At 36.3% G+C, this 20,678-nt stretch overlaps 2 protein-coding genes across 5 annotated transcripts in view; one reads left to right on the forward strand and one right to left on the reverse strand.

Annotated features, from left to right (window-relative positions):
- Positions 1 to 3,067, forward strand: part of ANKS1A (ankyrin repeat and sterile alpha motif domain containing 1A) — a 124,776-nt gene extending 121,709 nt beyond the window's left edge. For 3 of the 4 annotated variants that reach the window (XM_070941503.1, XM_070941504.1, XM_070941505.1), the window contains 3 exons: positions 221 to 391; positions 1,929 to 2,027; positions 2,619 to 3,067. In XM_070941503.1, coding sequence (XP_070797604.1) covers positions 221 to 391; positions 1,929 to 2,027; positions 2,619 to 2,738 — 390 coding nt within the window. In that variant the 3' untranslated portion in view covers positions 2,739 to 3,067. The remainder of the gene's footprint in view (positions 1 to 220; positions 392 to 1,928; positions 2,028 to 2,618) is intronic. The other variant, XM_070941506.1, reaches the window with a different exon arrangement.
- Positions 3,068 to 7,204: 4,137 nt separating this feature from the next.
- Positions 7,205 to 20,346, reverse strand: TCP11 (t-complex 11). The gene is made up of 10 exons (XM_070939715.1): positions 20,276 to 20,346; positions 18,991 to 19,136; positions 17,945 to 18,077; positions 16,604 to 16,724; positions 12,458 to 12,678; positions 11,354 to 11,494; positions 10,620 to 10,839; positions 9,614 to 9,798; positions 8,193 to 8,356; positions 7,205 to 7,434 (listed from the first exon to the last, which is right to left on the reverse strand). Exons 1-10 carry the CDS (start codon positions 20,344 to 20,346, stop codon positions 7,205 to 7,207), a joined length of 1,632 nt encoding a protein of 543 aa, XP_070795816.1.
- Between the last annotated feature and the right edge of the window lie 332 nt (positions 20,347 to 20,678).

Consider the following 20,678-nt stretch of genomic DNA (forward strand, 5'->3'; position numbering starts at 1 on the left):
TTTAGGTATTTATTATTGGCTACTAATATGAAGGATCCACATGCTATGTATGTTTCTAACGTGTCTTACAAAAAAATTGGAGAAGAGCTTCAATTTTTTTGGTTCAATGAATATAATAAAGTGATAATGAATGTCAGATTTAAAACCTAAATTCCCTAGTAAAATACAACAGATTTTCTGTATTTTAAATATTGTGCATCTTTTGTTTCTTTTTTCCAAGAATCTAACATATGAAATCATTCTGACATTGGGGCAAGCATTTGAAGTAGCCTACCAGTTGGCCCTTCAAGCACAAAAATCAAAATCTCCAGCTATTTTGACTGCAGAAATGATAGAAACGAAATCTTCAAAACCAGTGCCTAAACCTCGAGTCAGCATGAGAAAGTCAGCAGTATGTATATTACATATTTCCTCCTTTGCTATAGAACTATGCAAGAACTTAAGTGATGTCTGAACTTACTGAAAGTCTATCTACTTTCTGTTCAAGACTATTTTTTTTAAGCTTTTATTTCAGCAAATGCTCTAGAGCAGCAGCCCCCAACATTTTGAGCACCAGGGACCATTCCATGGAGGGCAGTTTTTCTGTGAACTAGAGGTACATGGTTTCATGCATGGTGTGGATTATGCGCTGATGGGGCTTCACTCGCTTGAGCTGCCCAATTCCTGGTGGGCTACGGCTTAGTGCCGCTCTGTGGCCTGGGTGTTGGGGACCCCTGTTCTAGAGCAAGGGCCCTCTGTGGTACTCACGCTCTTTTGGTACTATCACAACTGAACATGTTTGAAAACCCACAATGTATTGTTCTTGGGAGGGGATTGTCTTAAAAAATGTAATATTAGAATTGGCACCTCCTCCCTATGTTTTGCAGCTTTTCAACTTCCAAAATACCTTGTCTGCCCCTTGACCACTCAAAGCTTTATGGGATAAAAGTATTTCTGTGCTTGAAACAATTTTGAGTTCAAGGTAGATTGTTCCAGCCCTTCTGAGCATTTTGAATTTAAAAGCCTATTTCAAGTTTGAAATCAGGTCCAGACTATTTGGGGATTTCAACTTCAAATTCAGATTCAAACTGGAAACATTTTAAATTTGAAATATTTATCCCACTTCTAAAAACGTTCCCTACTCTCCCATAGAGCTACTTCAGGTAAGTGAAAATAGACTTATCAGTCATCAAACAATAGAAAGAATATAAATTACTGCAGAAGTTGAACATTATTCAAAGTATGTTTTAAAAGTAAACAGCAAAAAAATCTCTCCGTGCAAATTGTGTTTTTTTCCTTTTTTTATTCTTACTTGATGCATATAATTTGAGAGCAGAGATAGGATCAGATTGTCCTTGGGTTCCTATATATTACCAATGTTGGCAGAATAGAAATGCTCTCTCTAAAAAGCATTATGGGGAAGAGTGACCTACTTGATCATTGGCATATTTTCTCATCTTGTGACCTGATAAGGTGGATTTATTAATCCAGTCTTAGTTTAATTTCTCACGTTTTCTATTTCTCTACATGAAATTGCTAATTTGCAATAACATGGGAAGTTACAAAAATAGTAAACATTAAGTAAAATGTTGTCTTTATAATATCTGTGCTGTAAAGTTACACTTTTCTTCAGTTGCTGTTCCTCTACACTTCCCTTTAACATGAATTACGTTCATTGCAAAAACTTCTTTGGCTTTTATGTCGGCAATATCTACACTATGTCCTCAAGCTTCCCATTATCCAATAGGAACAACAAACACAGAACTAATGACACAACTAAATCCTATTTAGTTTCTATTGTTTAATATTCCAAGATTATCCCATTAATGGTCTTTGTTAAACTAACAAGAAAATAAATCTTCTGGAATTCTAATCCATAAGATTTCTTTCTTGGTTGCTGTCCTTCTTTCTTACCTTCTGTCTGTGTTTTGCTTACTCCCACTCCTCAGGTGCCGCTCCCTTCTGATAGTCGCTGTTGTTACTGTCATACCTGTACTACTCACCGTCCTTCCTACCTACCGCTGCAGTCTGTTAGTCCAGGAGCTAAGGTCTTTACCCTTCTTGCAGTCAAGTTTCTAGTTGTGAACCTGTTTAAGTACACCAGATCTCCTTCAGATTCCTTCGTTACTTAGCTTTGATGCTCTTTATTCCATTCTGGATTACAATTCCACTTTACATTATATAAGGCAGATTTTGAGAAGTGTGCAGTAAACAACATTTGGACTGATCAGATTCAGTTTGGCAGGGAAAAAAGTTCTGTTGCTAGAGAATAAATTATAAAAAATATGAATATGGTAGATCGTAGGAATGTTTTGCTTGAAAATCAGTTCTTTTTTTTTTTTACTGAAATGTAACTAGATCATAATTATGTTTGAACAAAATTTAACCTTTTTCATATTCTTAACTTGTTCATAATCTGAAATGAGCTGATTCTATTTTTGTTTTATGGAAATTGGATACCGATTATTCTAATGACTACATATATCCCATATTCAAGCATACATATTATGCTTAAATGCTAGAATAGTTATCTTCATTCCAAATCTGTGTGTCTCTGTCCATTGGTTTAAAATTGCACCTAATTTCATACTTCCAAAGAAAACAGGTTGAAATGATCTTTCTTCTCTAATGTTCTGTAGCTGGAGCAATCGGAAGAGGACCAAGACTCCCAGACCCATGCTGGTGTATCCTGGGTAGTTGAGCCCAAGCAGGATTCCAAGAGGACCCTCAGCACTAAGTATGAGACTACTATCTTCTGAAAACAAATCTACATCCAACCAATCTAACTGTGCCTTTCCAGTCTGATCTGCCTGCTGTTCTAAACCTTCCTTTTCCCCCATTGCTGGCACTAGGCATGGTGCCACCAGAGGCAGCAGGATAGGATTATCATAGACTAAACAGCTTTTTGTATCTGCTTTCTACTGAACACTGTGAATTCTCCTAAAGGAAACAAGGGTAACACACTGAGAGAGTCAGCTGTTTTTAGATGTCTTGAGAGATGGGAGAAATGAAGCCTGTGGGAGTTCAGTATATGGATTTGGGAAAATCAACTGATGTTTTTGATTTTCTCTTCATATTGACACTGTGAATATGGAGTGGATTAACACTCCATAGGGCTTTTCTGGTTAGGATTTTTTTACTGGATGGTTCTACAACTTTGTTCTCTTGTGTACATACTGTTGTAATCTAGATTTATATCTCCATACTAAGACATGGCCACAACTGTTCCATGTAGCATTCTTTTACCTGTCATCTCAAAAGACACTAATTACTGTAATATTGTTTGCAAACCTCTTGCTCACCTGATTTCTAGCATGAATCCTGTTCACACACTCTACTGTTTCTGGATACTGGAATGTATGGTATAATGTAAAAGGCAACTCGGCGCCATGATTCCTTCAATTAAGCACTTTTTTCCTAGGAGTCAGACTTGATATAAATAATGTTAAATAGGAATGTTTCAGCTCTCGAAGTATTTCTGATCAGTCTGTGTAAGATTTACTGTTAGAGCTTTCTGTTCATGTTAAGCAATCCACTTACAATTAACTGATTAATCACATTTCCTAAACTTTAATTAGAGTGCATCTTACAAAGATACACACTAGTTGCTATAAATAAGGATCAGAGGCTGATAAAGTATAAGATCAAGGCAAATTGTAGGAAAAATGGATGGCATACTTATGTTGTATTAAACACAGTTAACAATTAGAAGAAAAGATATCCAGAGTTTTCAAAATATTTGTAATTCATCTTTCTCCAGGCAGGCCAGTAAATAGTATCTGAATTCTTATGTCTTTTCAATACAAATTTTATTAAGTTTTTAAACAAAAGAATGCAAAGGTAGATTGAATTTTAAATTACTGGCTTTTCACTGAATGCTTGTCTTCAAAGCAGCAAGCTTTGCTATTATTGCGGAATTAAATAGCCACTACTATTTTGGACAATAATTCCAAACATTCAATTTATTTTGTGAGATGGAATCTAAAATCATTTCTGTTCAGATGATGTCTGACATTTGTCTACTGTCCTTCAAAAAATTTGTTTTCACTAGTGATAATCCAGACACTTCATATTATTCAGAGACTGTAGAGTTACTGCGACTGAATGACCTTATGTAAATTACTATACATTCCTCACATCTGGGGTTTAATCATTGACAATAGTATAAACTTCCCTTGGTTGCATTTTTTAATGTATAAAATCATTCAATCCCTAGCTTTCTTTTCATTAATATTGTCCCCATTTTGTTTGCCTTCTGCCAAGCTGAACTACAGACATCCACGTTTCTCCATGGAAATGTAGTAAATGAGCAGAGCTCTAAGAAGCAGTGAAATCCTGGAGGTACGAAGATCAACACCCGGCTCTGGGTTGTGTCCTTGGCTGCTCATTAAGGACTTCCAGAGTTGAGTGAAAAGAGTCCCAAGCCACAAGTTGATAAAAGCAATATGCATTTTTAGCAAAAGAACAGAAACTTCTGCAGTTAAAAGACTGATGCCATGAATTTTAGTTTGAAATGTTTTTGTTTCCTTTATATTGTGAAATCCTAAATTTCAGCATAGCATTGATGGAATTGAACAACAATAACTGCTAAAAGAAAACATGAATATGCCTGTCTTATAATATAGCTTTACAATATCTGAATATTAAATCATATATTCATACTTGGCTTGGAATAGTAATAGGCAAATTCCCAACTTGATGCAATATTAAATTTATTTTGAGGTACTAGCACCTAGACTGAAATTTGTTCATTCTTAATAGTTACAGTAATAATTTAAAAGGGTATCTAACTTAAAAGAATCAGAGAAATTTAAATTCTTGACAGTTCTTGAACTATCCAGAAGCCTGGTATAAGTAAACATAGTTAACTGTTTCACTGCAATACAGCTGTTTTGTGAAAGTATTTTTTTCCCTCCACACAATTTATAATAACTGGACTGTGATTTCTTGCATCTCAATCAAGTAATCTATTTTTTAAAATGTGATTGGATTGTACTCTGTGGTTTGAGATTTTTTAGAAGATTATTCACTGATTAGCACTTTTTATACTAGTTGATAATTTAAGAATGCTCATTTAAGTTCATAATTTAAGTATCTTATATAACAATTACGGAGTATAAAAAAGTGGAGATCATGGGCATTATGCTAAAACAATTTATTTCCTTAATTCCACTTAATTCAACAATGACTGCTTCAGATAGAAGCTGAACTAGAAAATGGGTTATCTTAAGCATTCACAAACTTGCACTGGCTTCAGTTCTGACTGTGATAAGTATTTCTATCCTATCCAAGAAAAAGATGAGGAAGTACAAATAATGCTTTGGTGGATATGATATTTTGCTCTACCCTGTCACTGTGTTAATGATTTTCTTCAATTTTTGTTACTGCTGTATCATTAAGATGTAATTTAGTCTTACTCTATTTGGTTAAAAAATAGGAGGAAAAAGTATCCTTATCCCAAATAGTTGGATTTGGGAATAATTCACAGATGAATTTCTTGAAACATAACATTCCTTTATATGCATATGTAAATGATATGCTGGTGTTGGTATAAATATTACTGTAGCAGTAAGTCTGTTCTTAAAGAATGCAAATTGCATTTTTGCTAAGGAGGATAGGATAGTTAGCCTTAGAACATATTGACAAAAATGATGAAAGCTTCCAACTTGCTTCTTCCAGTAATTTGGTGCTTCCTTTCTGAGTTTACATGGACATAGCAATATCCATGGGTGCATCTCCTGATTAAGCATTCCTGTTAAGAAGGCAATTCAAGCCATTTTGGACTTGAGTTTTCCTACAATTTTAGCTGTTTCTAGACTCCAAAGTATTTGAGACTTTTGTCTCTCTGTGATGTTTTGTAGCGCACAGAGAAGAATACCATCTATTGCTGGCACTTAATCTGTTTATTGGCCCTTTAAAATACTACACTTACTGTAAGTATTCAATTGGTTCTGAAATAACATCTCCCTGTGCTGCTTTTGCTAGAACGCCTTTTCAAAAAAGATAACCTAAAATTATAGGCTTATTTTTACTTCATTTGAGTCCAAGATGAGAACACTTTATAAATGCTATGATGGATGAGCTTCTGCTTATCTTTTGAATCGAAAATCCATTTATGAACATCTCCCGTAGGATTTTTTGTTTTTTGTTTTATATTTTTACACACTAGTATCAGCTCGCAGAAACTGGCCTTTAGACTTTCTTAGCTTGTGAGAGAAATTCTGAATTTGAGGTACATGACAATCTGGCCAGGCTTCTTTGGGAAAGAATTCTAAAGCAGCTTCAAGCGGTGAGCTGTGCTGTTCTTGCAGACAGGTATCTAATGATACCTCACTTTCCAATACCTTCTTTGCCTGTGAAAATAAAAATGCTGGGTGATATTTCACTCCTTCACTGCCTCTGTTTGCATGATCAGTATGAATGTCTATCGGCAGGATTTTCTGCTATGCTTGCTTCTGAAGAAGGCAGGCAGATTCTTCGTAATAGGCAGTTTGAATATCAACACTTTTATGCTAATTGTGATGTATGGCAGTGGGACTGATTTGTAATAAAATGTTATTTAATCTGTCTTTGTATTTTGATACTTGAACTATTTCCTTTTTATTTTCTGTATATAAAAATTATTCTGTCTCTCTGTCTCTCTCTCTCTCTCTCTTTTTTTTTTTTTTGTGGTACCAAACATAACCAATCTGTGCAACAACATAGACTGACCTCACTACAACAAGGCGAGACTGTAAATATTTCTGAGCTTCCAGCAGTCGTTTTGTTGTTTGTTTTTCATAACTGTATGAGTTAGAACTGAGTAAATTAATAAAGTTAGACATCTCTGTATGGGTTGTTGTGGTATATTAGTCTTACCGAGTATTTTAAAACTACAATTCTATATTAACTAATGTTTTGTTAAAAATATTAAAACAAATTCTAATCATAGGAATGGGATATTAAAGTTACTTTTCACAATTGAAATGACATGTACTAGCTAGTTTAAAATCACAGGACAACATTTTGAGCTGTTTAAAGGTTTACTGCAGCAAACTTGGCATTGTCAGTTTGGTATTATTAGCTGTACCTTGCAACTTCAGTGACCCAGTTTGGAATACAGCAGCAAAGAGCAGGACAGCTGCTCCATTGATCACATTGAATTTTGCATCAAAGTACTGTCTGAACAATTGCCAGTTTGAATCTCCCCTCTCCTTGCCGTCACATGATCTGCCTCGTTAGGTTGTTAAGAAGAAACTTTCCCCGTTTCAGACTTTGCTCCTGGAAGCAGCAATTTCTTCAGTATTTCCGAGTAGTACGGACCAAATACCTGTCTGTTGTGATGAATCAAACTACCAAACCTCTGTCCAATTTCCAGTAGTTCTTCCTGAATAGGAGTAAGGCCTTGCAGTAGATTCTTAGCATTTTGGCCACAAGGATACAAACAGTGTCTAAGAAAAGTCTGAATCCGTTGCTCTGTGGAAATTAAGAGAGATTTGGAAATAGACTAGAGTGCTATAATTATGGCTGCACCATTTGGGACCCTCACTGATTGTTAACTGCAAAGTTATAAAGAAAAACTCAGGATAGTGTCAATGTTTTAAATAGCCGAGATTGTACAGTACACTGGTGGCAAAATAATTAAAATTTATGTGTTTCAATTATATTTTAAAACTCAAAAATATTTAAATTCATCTGCTGTCAGCTTGTGCATTTGGTAAATTATTAAGATTTCTTTAGACATATTCTACATCTCAAGTATATTGATTAACACCAATCATAACTGTAATGTAAGCACTCCATTGGAAATAAAAGGTAAATCTATCTTGTTATAAATGCCAGGCACAGTATATTGGACACATATTCGGCTATCTTACTGAGATTTTCACTAATTTATTAAAACATTGCTTCAATTTAACAATATTTAAATCAGAGTTAAAGGTATTTTAGTTAACCCATCCAAGTAGGGGCACAATTCCTAATTGACAATATTAAATACTCTTCTCTGGCAATTTGTATTAAAAATGGCATTCAAACTGCTGCTTCTTAGAGAAATAAATGCAAAAATGTTTTCAAAGTATTTTGAGTATTTTAGAAACTTTCTTTTATACTAAACATTCTACATATTGAACCTATATTTTGTGAATGGTAATCATAATTCAGAGTTTGGAGTTGAAATTCATAACATTTTATGTCCAAATAGACTTGCATCAAGCCAAACTTGAATAACTTACCAATTAGAACCCGTACAGCATTCTTTTTATCTCCAAGGTTCCTAAGCTGGCCTTTGAGTGAAGCAGCCTTATCAGTACTGAGAGCAGGGTAACCCAACTGATTAAGTATGGCTTCTACTTCCATGTGTATTTGATTGCTGATATCCATTAAGGCATTTTCTGATCTAATCATACAATAATAACAAGCATGTTAATTATGTCAATTGAAATTTCAATGAAGAGAAAGATTCTTAATGTATGACAATGAAATCAGTTTGATATACTTTCTCAAAACTAAGTTTCTGACAAAAAGTGTAACAAGATTGGGCAACAATTAATTAGAATTACATATTTAGTACAGTCCTCTTGAGGGAGATACTGTATGTATATAATTTTCTTAATGCTTGGTTCCAAAATTCAAATTGTTGCTTGTCCAATGAATGCCCTTTAAGATATGCCTTCATTATTCCATAAAGACAGATATATTGTACCAAAGTACTTGTGGGATTGCTGCTCCCTATCACATTTGACCATCTGATGCATTCCTCCCCAAAGAACCTGCTAGAGTTCCACCTTTTGCAAGCGAGGAGGGACAGTCTTGAAAATGTTTCTGCTTTTTAACAGGAGTGTCTGCACTTTAGCATAGCCTTCCCTTCCAGAATTTGGTCTGCCCTATACTTGTTACCTTTACATATATTATTAACATATTTTTACAGAAAGTCTTTTATACATTGGCATTATACATTACCATACTGTGTATATTAGATTCCATTTCTTCATATGCAGAGAACATTTTATTATTTTGAATTGATGAACCATAAACCTCAATTACAATGGTGATAAATCAGAGAGAAAGTTACAATAAAGCACAGAGCATAACATAAGTGGTCAGGAGCAACACAACTTCTTTTTAGTTATATAGTGAGTTTTGATTTCATTTGTGTGCTTACTTGTAGCCGTTTCTATCAACCCAGTAGTGGGGAGAAATCACTTTTAGCACCAAGAATGCAGCAATCTTTATAAAGATGATTGATTAGGGGAATAAATGTGGATTTACCCCAATCCAAAAAACTAGAATATCCATGGTTCTCAAATAATTGCAGAATATCTTAAAATTATACATTTATCTCTTTCCTTTTAACATAGGTTAGTGGACAAGATTTAGGTAGGCAAGAAAGAAATCAGTAGATAATTGTTCCCTATTGTAAGCTAGCATTGTATACAAACCAGGCCATTATGGTTTGTTCAGCAAGCTTTGGTTTAGTACCATATTGAGTGGATGTTGGCTTGATCAATTCTAGTTTTGTATATCGATTGCTTTGTTAACCAGCCTTGCCTATCCTTCTCCATAGAGTATCACAAGATTTTAGCTCATTATAATCTGCAAAAGAGTAGGCTAGGAAATATCATTCCTGTCTTCAGAAAATATTAAAATGGCTTGCCTTATATCAGGGAGACCTTCCAGAAGAGCTTTTATTACTCTTTTCAGCCTATTGCCACATCCTGGTGAACTGAATAACTCATTTCCACATATATTGCTGCTCACTAATAAGACTGAAGCAATAATGGCTAGCTGATTCACTTCTACTTGTAGAGCATGCAAACGCGCTTTGTCCATCAACATAGTCTACAAAGAAAGCATATTCATGAAATCACAAAAAGTAGGGGCTGGAAGAAATCTTGGAGATCACTGAATCCAAGCCCCTGTTCAGTACAGGAATCCAATTTTCAACATCCCTGGCAGGTGAACCTCTAGCATGTTTAAACACTTTTCAGCAAAGAATTCATATTGGTTGCTGTGTTTTGAGCCTTCCAAAAAGTGCAAGGCCCAGAACTGGATGTAGTATTCTAGCTACATGTGGTTTAACCAATTTGGAATTTATAAGGAACAATTTTGTTTTCTAATGTTGACACTATATTTCTGTTTATGCAGCCTGGGATTGCTTTTGCACTTTTAAAAACATTTTTTTGAATAATTAAAGTTTCTAAAGCTAATTCTTCCATATTAGTTAGAATCAGATCTAGGAGAGCCAGTACCCTATGGAAAATGAAAGACAATGGAAGAATTTTGAAAATTTGGACATTGGCTAAGTTTTTCCCAATAGATATCTATATATATATAGTCTTCCATTATGATTCTGTCCATTATGATTGCATCTCTCCTGAAAGTTTTATAATCTGGTCCAGAAGACAATACTTAGATCTCCTGCCAGGGTTGACTATCTGTAGCATATTTCCACCACAGCTGGTTGTTCTTTCTCTTCCTATATATTCTTATCCAGTGCTCTTCATGGTGAACTTCCCTCATAACCATTTAGCTACTATGTGGACATTTCTAGTACATTAAGATTAGATTTGTACTTTGCTGAATTAAGATTATGCTTCCCTAACTGTTTTTTTAATCTTTCCTGCTATTGAGAAACAATTCTCTTAAAAGGAACTTCTTACCTCAGGATAGTGTTCTCTTCCAAGCTCCCAGTCCAGCAAATCCATATACGCTTGATTTAACACAGCAGTGGGACTATGAATAAATGAGACTTTTCCAGCAGATGTAGGAGAAGTGGCAACAGGGGGTCCATTGGTTCCAGAGGTGGATGAAGAAGGAAGCAAATCAGAATTTGATACTTTGGTTACGGCCTTGTGTAGCCAGTCAGTTGTATAAGCTAGACTGTCTGCAGTGATAGAAAATTTGGAAAGAAACAGGGCTGATTTTTTCGGTACTTTCCTTATTTTTTGGATAGATGCTGATTTTTTTATATATCAAGTGCACTCCATGAATTCTCACATTTTAGTAATTTTCATTTCAGTTTGTGAAGTAATATTCTTAGCATTATATCTTGCCTGTATTTTTTAATTAAGTTTAACAATTCAATTTATCTATTTTTTTCTGAAAAAGCTGAACTAGCTTTTTCTGGCTATTCCTTATGAAATTATCTTTAGAACTACTGGAGTTTACCCAACTGACAGGAGCAAGAAACATACAAACTCACAGTAGCCAAATGTAACTTGACAAGAGGATGTAATAGAAGATAGGGCTCTAAATATTCTCTTACCTATTTCTTAAAATGTTAATATTCTTGTATTTATCTGTGAGTAAATGTTGACAAGGGCTTATAGGGTTTGGCTCTGAGAGTTATTAGTTTACAAGATCTAGCAAATGTCCATTGCTCACTCTTTGATACCTGCCTGGTAGTTTGTTCAGGAGTTCCTGAAATTTTTTCCTTTCATATTGCACAGAGTGCTCCAAGAGATGGGGTCGAAGGCTTTGTATGGTAAAGTTGACCATATCCATTTTCATTAGGTTCAGAACTCGGAAGATCTCTCTGTCATAGGTAACAAGAACAAAATCATTTTGCATTGTAATTAAATCACAATTTCTAGCAATAAGGAATCAAGCTTAGATTCTAAATTATAGATTAGATTATAAATTGTATCCTAAATTCTATAAATTTATATCACAGATGGAGATTCTCTATAATGAAGGCAGCTCATCTGGCATTCATATCAAAAGACTAACCTCTGTTTCTTTTTCAAGGGCTGGCTAAAATGCTTTTCTTCTGTCATCAGGCTAGAAAAGAAAACACTGTCCCATCCTGCTGGTTCATGGTGACTGTTTTCCTTTTATCAGACAAGCAAATATTCTTTTGTCTATTGCATGGATGTTGGGAATAAGCCTTAAATTACTCTGTTAAACCTCCCTGCATATCACCTAATCTTCCTGGTGAAATGTAAACGTGAGTCTGGCTCTATATTTAGCCCCTTGACTAGAACCAAATTCCATACCTTTGACTGGAGTTGAGCAGCCAATAAATTTAATTAAATAAATAGATAAATTTAAAGCAGCCGATGTGAATCCTATATCCAAAATATATTCCTTTCAGTAACTAAACTTAGAAGCAAATTGTTTCTTTTTTCAGAGCTGTGCCAACATAGGAAATAGAAAATTCAGAAGCCCAGGCCCACAGCTATTGTTGCATATAGCACTATCATTTAGTTCCTAATCCATATCGATGCTTTGCTTTAGGAATAACAACAACAGACTGAAACTCAATGCTTGTTTTACTTTCAGACTTTGAAAAAAGTCTAAATTGAACGAACAGGTATTTTTCTGTGCATCTTTTCTTACTCCTAGATGAAAAATGGTGAACTGCAAATTTCTTTATAAAATTAAATTTGTAGGAAATTGTTGCTCTAAAATAACAAGATTATGCATCCTACATCAGTGTAATTTTAATAAATAATGTATGACTCGTACAGGATTGTATTTCCTCAAAACTCAAACCCACCTGAGCAAATGAACTGGGTCTGCCATGATTCGCAGACTTTGTATTTCTTCATCTCTGATAGGTGCACAGAGCATTGCCATGGTGCCTAAGATATATGTAGTGAGCTTGGGGATATCCAAAGCTCCATGCTCAGCTTCTTGCTTTATCAATTCAATGTCTAGTGCTTCTTCGATCTGACTTTTTAAACGTGTTTGTCGTGGCAGAAGCAAACACAGCAGAGTCTATAAATCAGAATGGAGGAGGAAAGGAACATTTGTAAAAGCAAATGTTCAAATTGATTTTAACTATTCAAGTTCAATAACATACATTACTGTAATAGAAATATGATGGTTGAATGAATGGTACGATGCCTCTAATATTGTAAATCACCAACAGATGGCAGTATTGATATGTTCTTTAGCCTCTTCATTTTACTTGGCAGAAAATTGCTGTGAGAAAAGGTTGTGTTGCTATTTTTGTGAAATGGGACCCTACAGTGAATATTGATCAGATTGAGTTTTAGACAGCTGGAGTAGTTTTTCCAATTGAAATTCATCACCAAATGCAGGTTGTTTGTTGGTATGTGTAGTTGAGTGCAGGGCCAAAAGCTGTAAAGATGTGAATCAGGAAGACTTATTTACGTGATCAAGAATGAAGTGGACTGTTGCTATGACAACAATTTTCACAGAAAGGTTGATGACCTAACTAAGGACAGTCAGCAGATCACTGAAAAAGAAACTTCTATCAAGCTTGATATTTCATAATAACACGAGAGTCAAATTTTGATGTTCCTCCTTATTCAAGATGCTGATTCCAAAGAGAAAAGCTTCAAGAGTTGAAATTTGCCAGCAGAATTTCACAACATTGTTCAGCTGATGAAACAGGAACTCACCAAGAAACAAAGTATCAGTCCATGGAATATCATTGCAAAAATTCAGCTAAAGAATTAAAATGCAGGCTTCAGCAGGAAATTTCATGGCTACACGGGGTTTTTTTGAGGCAAACTCATATCTATTTCTTTGAACTACCAGCTCACAATGCTCTACTACAACACTCAAAATTTTGAAACAATTCAGCAGGATTCAAAACCCCAAGGAAGAATTTTTGCTGCAGCATGATAATGGTAGGCTTCATACTTCACAAGCCATCTAAAAGGCTTTGAAATTAGTTGGATCTCATTGTGTCCCCATCCATCATACAGTCCATTTATGGCCGCCCACTCACAGCAACTCTGGGCAGCTTACAAACAGTAAAAATCCAGTAAAGAAAATGAGAAACAATAGCCCCGTACCATGCCTAGCAACAACACAGAGTCAAATAAACGCTTGATGGGCTCCATCCCACTCTGGGTTTTCCAACCTACTTGCAAGAATGTCGAAGTAAAGGCCAGTCTAATTTCTGCAGGGATGATATCCCATAAGGAGGGAGTTACCATAGACAAGGCCTTTCTTCTGGGTCCTGCCAGATACGCATCATTCCTTGTTTCCCCGCTCTAATGGATCAGATGGATGAAACTGGCAAGAGATGGTTCCCTAAGATAACCCAGTAACAAGCCATGAAGGGCTTTAAAGGTAACAACCAGCACCTTGAATTGCATCCAGAAGAAATCAGCAGCCAATGCAGCTCCCACAGAAGAGAAACATATGCACACCTGGATCTGTACAAAACCATGCAGGCCGCTCTGTTTTGAACAGATGCTTTTCAAGCACAGCCCCACGTAGAGGCATTGCAATAGTAAAGTCGGGAGGTAACTAGGGTGTGACCATGAGTAGGGATTGCTGGTCCAGGAAAGGGTGTAACTGGCACGCTACCTGTAGTTATGCAAAGGCCCTGCTGGCCACAACTGCCACCTGCTCCTCAGGGCAGGAGTTGTGAGTCCAGGAAAAAGCCCAGATTACACACTGAATCTGTTTGGGGCTGTGTGCCACCCATCCAAGACCAAAGGTGGTAGCCCATTGCTTCCTATCCAGCCCTTAATAACTTCAAAGCACTGTGAGAGGGAGGTCACGGTATTGCTTAACTTACCATGGGCTGAGACATACAGCTGTGTGTCATCAGCATATTGATGCTATCTCAATCCATGGTGACGGATGATCTCACTAGTGGCTTCATGTTAAACAGAAATGGAAAGAATATCAAGCCTTGCGGAACCCCACAAAGTAGTGAACAAGGCCTGGATTTCTCGTTTCCTATCAACACTAAGCGTGGCAACAGAGGAAGAAAGTGAACCAGGACAATAGAGAGCCCCTTCCTCCCACTCCCAAAAGCTGCACCAGAAGGATACCATGGCTGATGGTATTGAAGGCCACCAAGAAGTCAAGTAGAGCTAGGATGAATACACTACCCCGCTTCCACTAGAGATCATAAACAAGCATGATAGATGCCATTTTCTTTCCATATCCAGGCCTGAATCATGACTGGTAAGGATCTAGATAATCCATTTTATCCAGAAACCTCTGGTGCTGCTGTACAACCATCTTCTCAACAACCTTCCCCAAAAGGGAAGATTGGAAAGAGATAAAAAATTATCCAAAAGGGTGGAATCTAGCAATGACTTCTTAAGAAAAGGGTGGACCACGGCGTCTTTAAAATGTTGGGGCACTACCCTCTCCTGCAGGGAAGCATTAATCAGTGCCAAAATCCACTTGTATGTCATCTCCCAGGAAGCTTTCACAAGCCAGGAAGGGCATGGATCTAAAACACAGTTGCTTGCTCTCATAATCCCTAGGATCCTGTTCACTTCTTCAGGAATAGCAGGATCAAATTGTTCCCAGATAATGGCAAGGACTTGCCCCAGGTGCTTCCACCAGACCAGCAACTACCCCAGCATCCAACTGGGAATGAAGCTGAGCGAGGATACCATGTGACTTCCAGCTTTTCTCAAAATTTAAAGACTAACTTTGTGGGCATCTCTTTAACTCAAAAGAAGAGGCAGAAAGGGTTGTCATGGCCTGGCTGAAAGGAAAAGTATGAAGTTATTTTGTGACAACTTTAAGAAGCTTGTCAATCATTAGCAGAAGGAATGATAGTGATTATTTGGAGAATAACAATCTGTAACAAAAAATTGTTTTATTTCAAGAATTATTTTCATTTAATTTTAATAGGGATATTTTAATTAGTGAAAGTTATGGAATTGAAGGCATTACTTTTCATCTCGCATATAATAGTTTTAGTTACAGCAACATCTTAAATAAAAAAATCATTTGAATTAATTTCTTTCCAAGTTAATTTTACTCTCCATGCAGGTTTCAATAAAGTGCCAAATAAATGTGGAACAAAGATATCCTCAAAAGGTTTGCAGCTGCAAAGAGGTTGATACTAACTTCCACTGTTATTTTAGGCAAATGGCCAGTCATAAAAATGTTCTAGTATAAAAAAAAAATCATTTAAAAAAAACATTCATATGGTTAACTCTTTTTCAAAAGTCCTATAATTCTGCTGCTGCCTTTGGTGAAGTGACAGCACTAATTTCAAGCCTTTTAGGGGAGAAGGTACAAGTGGTAAGTTACAGGTAGTCCTTGTTTAACAATCACAAATGGTTCCAGTGAAATGGTTGCTAAGCTACATGGTCACTAAACAAACCATGTTTTAAGAGAGATGCTGGAAACATTGATGGATGCTGCCATCTCATTCAGATAAAGTTCTCACGTGCAGCAATGCCAGTGTTACTCTGACTCCAGGGTGCATTGTTATCAAGTTCAGAAATTTGGGAGGGAGGGTATATCAATAAAATAATTTTTTACCATTTACTACCATTGTATTTATGAACAATTGTTTTCCGAGGCAATTGCTAACGAATTTATGACCACAGTTGTTAAGCGAATCATGTGGTAATTAAGTGAATTTGGCTTTCCCCATTGACTTTGCTTGTTAGAAGTTGGCTGGGAAGGTTAGAAATGGCGATCGCATGACCCAGGAGCACCGCAACTGTCATAAATACATGCCAGTTGCCAAGCACCTGGATTTTGATCACTTGACTATGGAGATGCTGCAATGATCGTAAATTTGAAAAGTAGTAATAAGTCACTTTTTTCAGTCTATAGTAACTTTAGTCACTAAATGAGTGGTTCTAAGTCTAGAACTACCTGTACCTGTAATAGTTTTTTATCACAAAAATCAATCTGTTAGATATGAATAATGACATTCCCACTCCCCTTTATAATTTACTTCTTTGATTTCTTGAAGTAGCTTGACAGCGTGAGAATAGTCTGGTGGTACTTTGGAGAGTTGTTCTTTCAGATTATCCCAAAAAGCTTTGTGCACTGTTTCTTTCACTCTGCTTTCTAAACTGTAGTGAGATAAAAGTACCTGCTGTTAATATTTTTTCTACCTACAATATTGTCTGGAGGCCAAGTTTCATATAATTTTTCACCCACTGATAAATATTATTTTTCAGTCCAATCAATATTGTAAGGAAATACTAGATTTCAACAGATGATCCTATGAAATGTAAAGATTAGGTACACATAAAATATATTCTGGGAAATGTAACAGGGAAGCCAGTTCAAATTTTCCTCCAGACAGCATGAATATAGTATTCTGGAGAACACTGTCTGGCTCTTTCAAAAAACTATCAGTCCTAAAAGATAATAAAAAGAAAATTATCTGTCCCAAGAGAATGCCAAACCACCATTCCAGATTGGTATGGATTGAAAAACAAATGTTTTCAAAATATTTTGAAGTTCTCCAAAATATTCCATTCCCAGAATGGTAGAGTTTGCACAATGGTTTGTTATTATATCTTGAGAAGGTGGGGTGAGAACTAATAATATGCTACACATCTTAAGTGAGAGTGGTCCATAAAGTTCATCTAGACTAGAACTTTATTAAAAATCAATTATCTGAATCATGCAAGTAAAAACAGAAATGTATTGACACATAATCAGAACAATAGAAAAATAATAATCTACAACATGAATATTTTAGCCATCAGTTTCAACTTTCCACTTTGAGTCTTTATAGTAAATGTCTACCTTCTGCCTCTTAATCATAGCCTTACATCTTTTATCAAAATTATTTATGAAATCTATATGTAATTTTTCAGTCACCAAGTGTTCTGGCTACATTTTGGGTTTATGCAACGCAAGTAGCCAAACCCAACTTAACATTCCATTAACAAAAACAATTGCTTATTTGGCAATAAAATAATCTAGACACTAACAAAAGGTTAAATGAAAATCATATTAAACCATATTTGCTAAGAATGACAAATAGCAGATCCCCCCCCCCAAACTACTATGTGAAGACCTAGCTCTATTGGGAAGATTCTAAGGCTGGAAAAGGTAGAAAGAAAGAGAACAACCACCTAAGGACTCAAGTTATAGTGGTGATCAATGCACCATTAGAAAACCTGAAAAACCAAGTTAGAGAAAGATCATCATGGAGAAAATCTATCTGTATGGCTATTAAGAGTTGACAACAACTTGATAGCACGTAATCAATTAAAAAATATAGCTTTATGCAAAGTTAACTGAAAATTTTTGAGAACATGGAGAAAATAAAACCTACCTGTTTGGTGATAAATTCACTTCTTGCAGTTTGAAGTCATGGTTGACGACAATTTCATGGGCTATTGTCATTTTTGAGACTTCATTGGCTGTTTCCATGAGCTCTGAGATAGAATGGATTTGGGGAGAATTGGCTGAATATAAAAATAAAATAGAATGGTGCTTACTTGGGCCACCAATCAGGAATGTTTTTAAAGACATATACTGTTTATAATTAAACAAGGTATCTTTTTTTGATGCAAACTCTGCTGATCCTTTCCACTTCTAAACAAGCAAACAAAAGGGGTTTTTGTCTGTAGTAGACTCTGAGGAATGATAATTATATAAATATGAACTAAAATATTCCAGTTTAAAAATTAATATAGGATATTATTAGTAATTTCCAAGTATTTCTACTATCACAATCATAAACCTCACAGAAAACCATTACAAAGTTCTCCAAAGAACAGCAAATTATATATGAATGTTGCTATGACTCAGAATTGATATTACTTGTCTAGAACCAAAGATCTGGGATCCAAGGATAGAACAAAAATATTGCTTCAAAACCCAAAACTGGACAAAATCAAATATACAGATAGTAGGGATAGGACAATCTTTTCCTGAAAATTTTGAGAATTGCTAGAATCAGGGCAGATAAATTCAAAATAAAGAAATTTCTTCAAATGAAATTATTTTAATAAAGAATTGTAGACTCTAACTTAGTTTTATTTTTTACTACAACTTTTCACCTAATGAAAATATCAAAAAAGTAATAATCATTTTGCTGTGTTTGAAGTTTGAAAGTTGAATAATTTGCACTTTCTGAAAAATTGCACAAAATATTAAAAGTCTCAAGACCTTTTATTTCATTAAATTGTTAAATTGCCTGAATTTTGCTGCACCAGTTTTTATCTTGGAAATGTCTCTGTGCAGTCTAATCCAGGTTTATTAAAGCACAATTTGTACCACCAATTATGAATTTGAAATAATTTTGAGGGTAACATGCTATTTCGCTGTAAATATTAATATTTGATTTTTCTAGCATTCAGTACAAACTAAACATACAAGATGGGATGTTAGGTGGACAGAGTTTGGGAATGTCTCCACCCTGGGTTTCTTCATGCTCCCTCGGTTTTCTGGAACTACAATCTCTGGTTTGAGAGTCATTGCAGTCACTTGAAGTAGTCTCTTTAGGATTAGGCATCTTGTTTCTAATAGAAGACAGATTTTAAAATGACATGGACTATCAAATTAGTTTCTAAAGACCATGAAAAAGTTGTTTTCCTGTACCAGATTACAGAAATTAGAGGAAAAAGATATTCTTTTAGAAAACAAATGACCATCATACACTCTTCAATTTACAACAGTTCATTTAGTGACAGTTCAAAGTTAGAAGGGCACTGAAAAAAAGACTTATGACTGTTTCTCAAATTTATGACCATTGCAGGATCTGCATGGTCATGTGTTCAAAATTCAGCCGCTTGGCAACTGACTCATTTGACGATTGCCATATCCCGGAGTTATGTGATCATTTTTTGCAAACTTCTGATAAACCAAGTCAATGGGGAAGCCAGATTCACTTAACTTAACCACTGCGGTGATTCACTTAACAATTGTGGCCATAAAGGGGGATATTTACTTAACAACTTGCTGAGCGACATAAATTTTAGGCTCAATTGTGGTTCTTAAGTCGAGGACTACCTGTATTCTTTTCTCAAACAAATGACAACTGTGAATTTATTACACCAAATACTGAATCATCAGTGTGAAACTTGGAATGGGGTCCCCGGTGGCGCTTTCCTTGGCACCAAACAGGATCGCCGCTCAACCTTTTCTCTTTTTAAAAACAAGGCAAGAGGCATACACCATTGTGCAAAGCACAGCCTCCAAGATCACTCCATCTTTGAAGAATGGGATGGGAAGGCAATTTCAGTTCTCCCTTCAAACGTTTTCTGACCCAATATCCACCCGCCCTCTCTCTTGGCCACCTCTCTGACAACGCCTGACGCCCTGAGGCAACGAAGAGGAAAGGGAGCCTCGGGAAAGCGCCGGGCAAGCCAGAAGCGCCCGTAAGAGAAGAAACCGACCAGGCAGAGCGGTGCCCCCCTCCCTCACCTTCCCCGGGGAGAGCAGGGAGAGACGAGACAGGGGCGGGCGGCGGTGATCAGAGGAGAGGAGGCAGCGCGGCCGGATTTTCTCGGCCGACCCTAAACAGCCAACAGAGCTTTCAGAGCGCCCGTTGGGCCGAAGCGATTCCAACGGAATAGAACCAACCACCTGCCCGCTAAGGGGAGGTGGGGGTGTTTGCGTCTGTTTGAGAAAGAATCAAGTGTAAGTGGTACGCGCTAACGGTCTTTTCGCGACAATGAGTCTATAACAGTAGCGTTTCTTTTCCATCTTCAGATGGAAGGCGAGGTCCATAAACTTTCTTCTCCCGCGTTTGAATTTCTCGGGAGGACGTGCCGCCCTCCCGGCTCGCCGCTCCTTTTTTTTTTTTTTTTTTTTTTTTGAGAAGAAAGGTCATTCATGTCTCGTGAACAACGCGGAGGACCGAACCAAACGTCACAGAAATGGGAAGAAGCTCATAATTCCAGAGAACCTGAAGAGAATTTCAGTGAGGTGAAATATCAGACATTATCACGGTGCCATAGCTACTCTAATTGTTACTCCACACAAGCATACATTTTGTGAGAAAGCAGTGTTTTATTATAGCGTATTAGGAGCCCCCCCCCTTTTCATCCCCCAGTGAGATG

The sequence above is a fragment of the Pituophis catenifer genome, unplaced genomic scaffold (genome assembly GCF_029215685.1).
Source record: "Pituophis catenifer annectens isolate HBS135680 unplaced genomic scaffold, rPitCat1.0.hap2 SCAF_3, whole genome shotgun sequence".
In the NCBI taxonomy this organism is placed as follows: Eukaryota; Metazoa; Chordata; class Lepidosauria; order Squamata; family Colubridae; genus Pituophis; species Pituophis catenifer.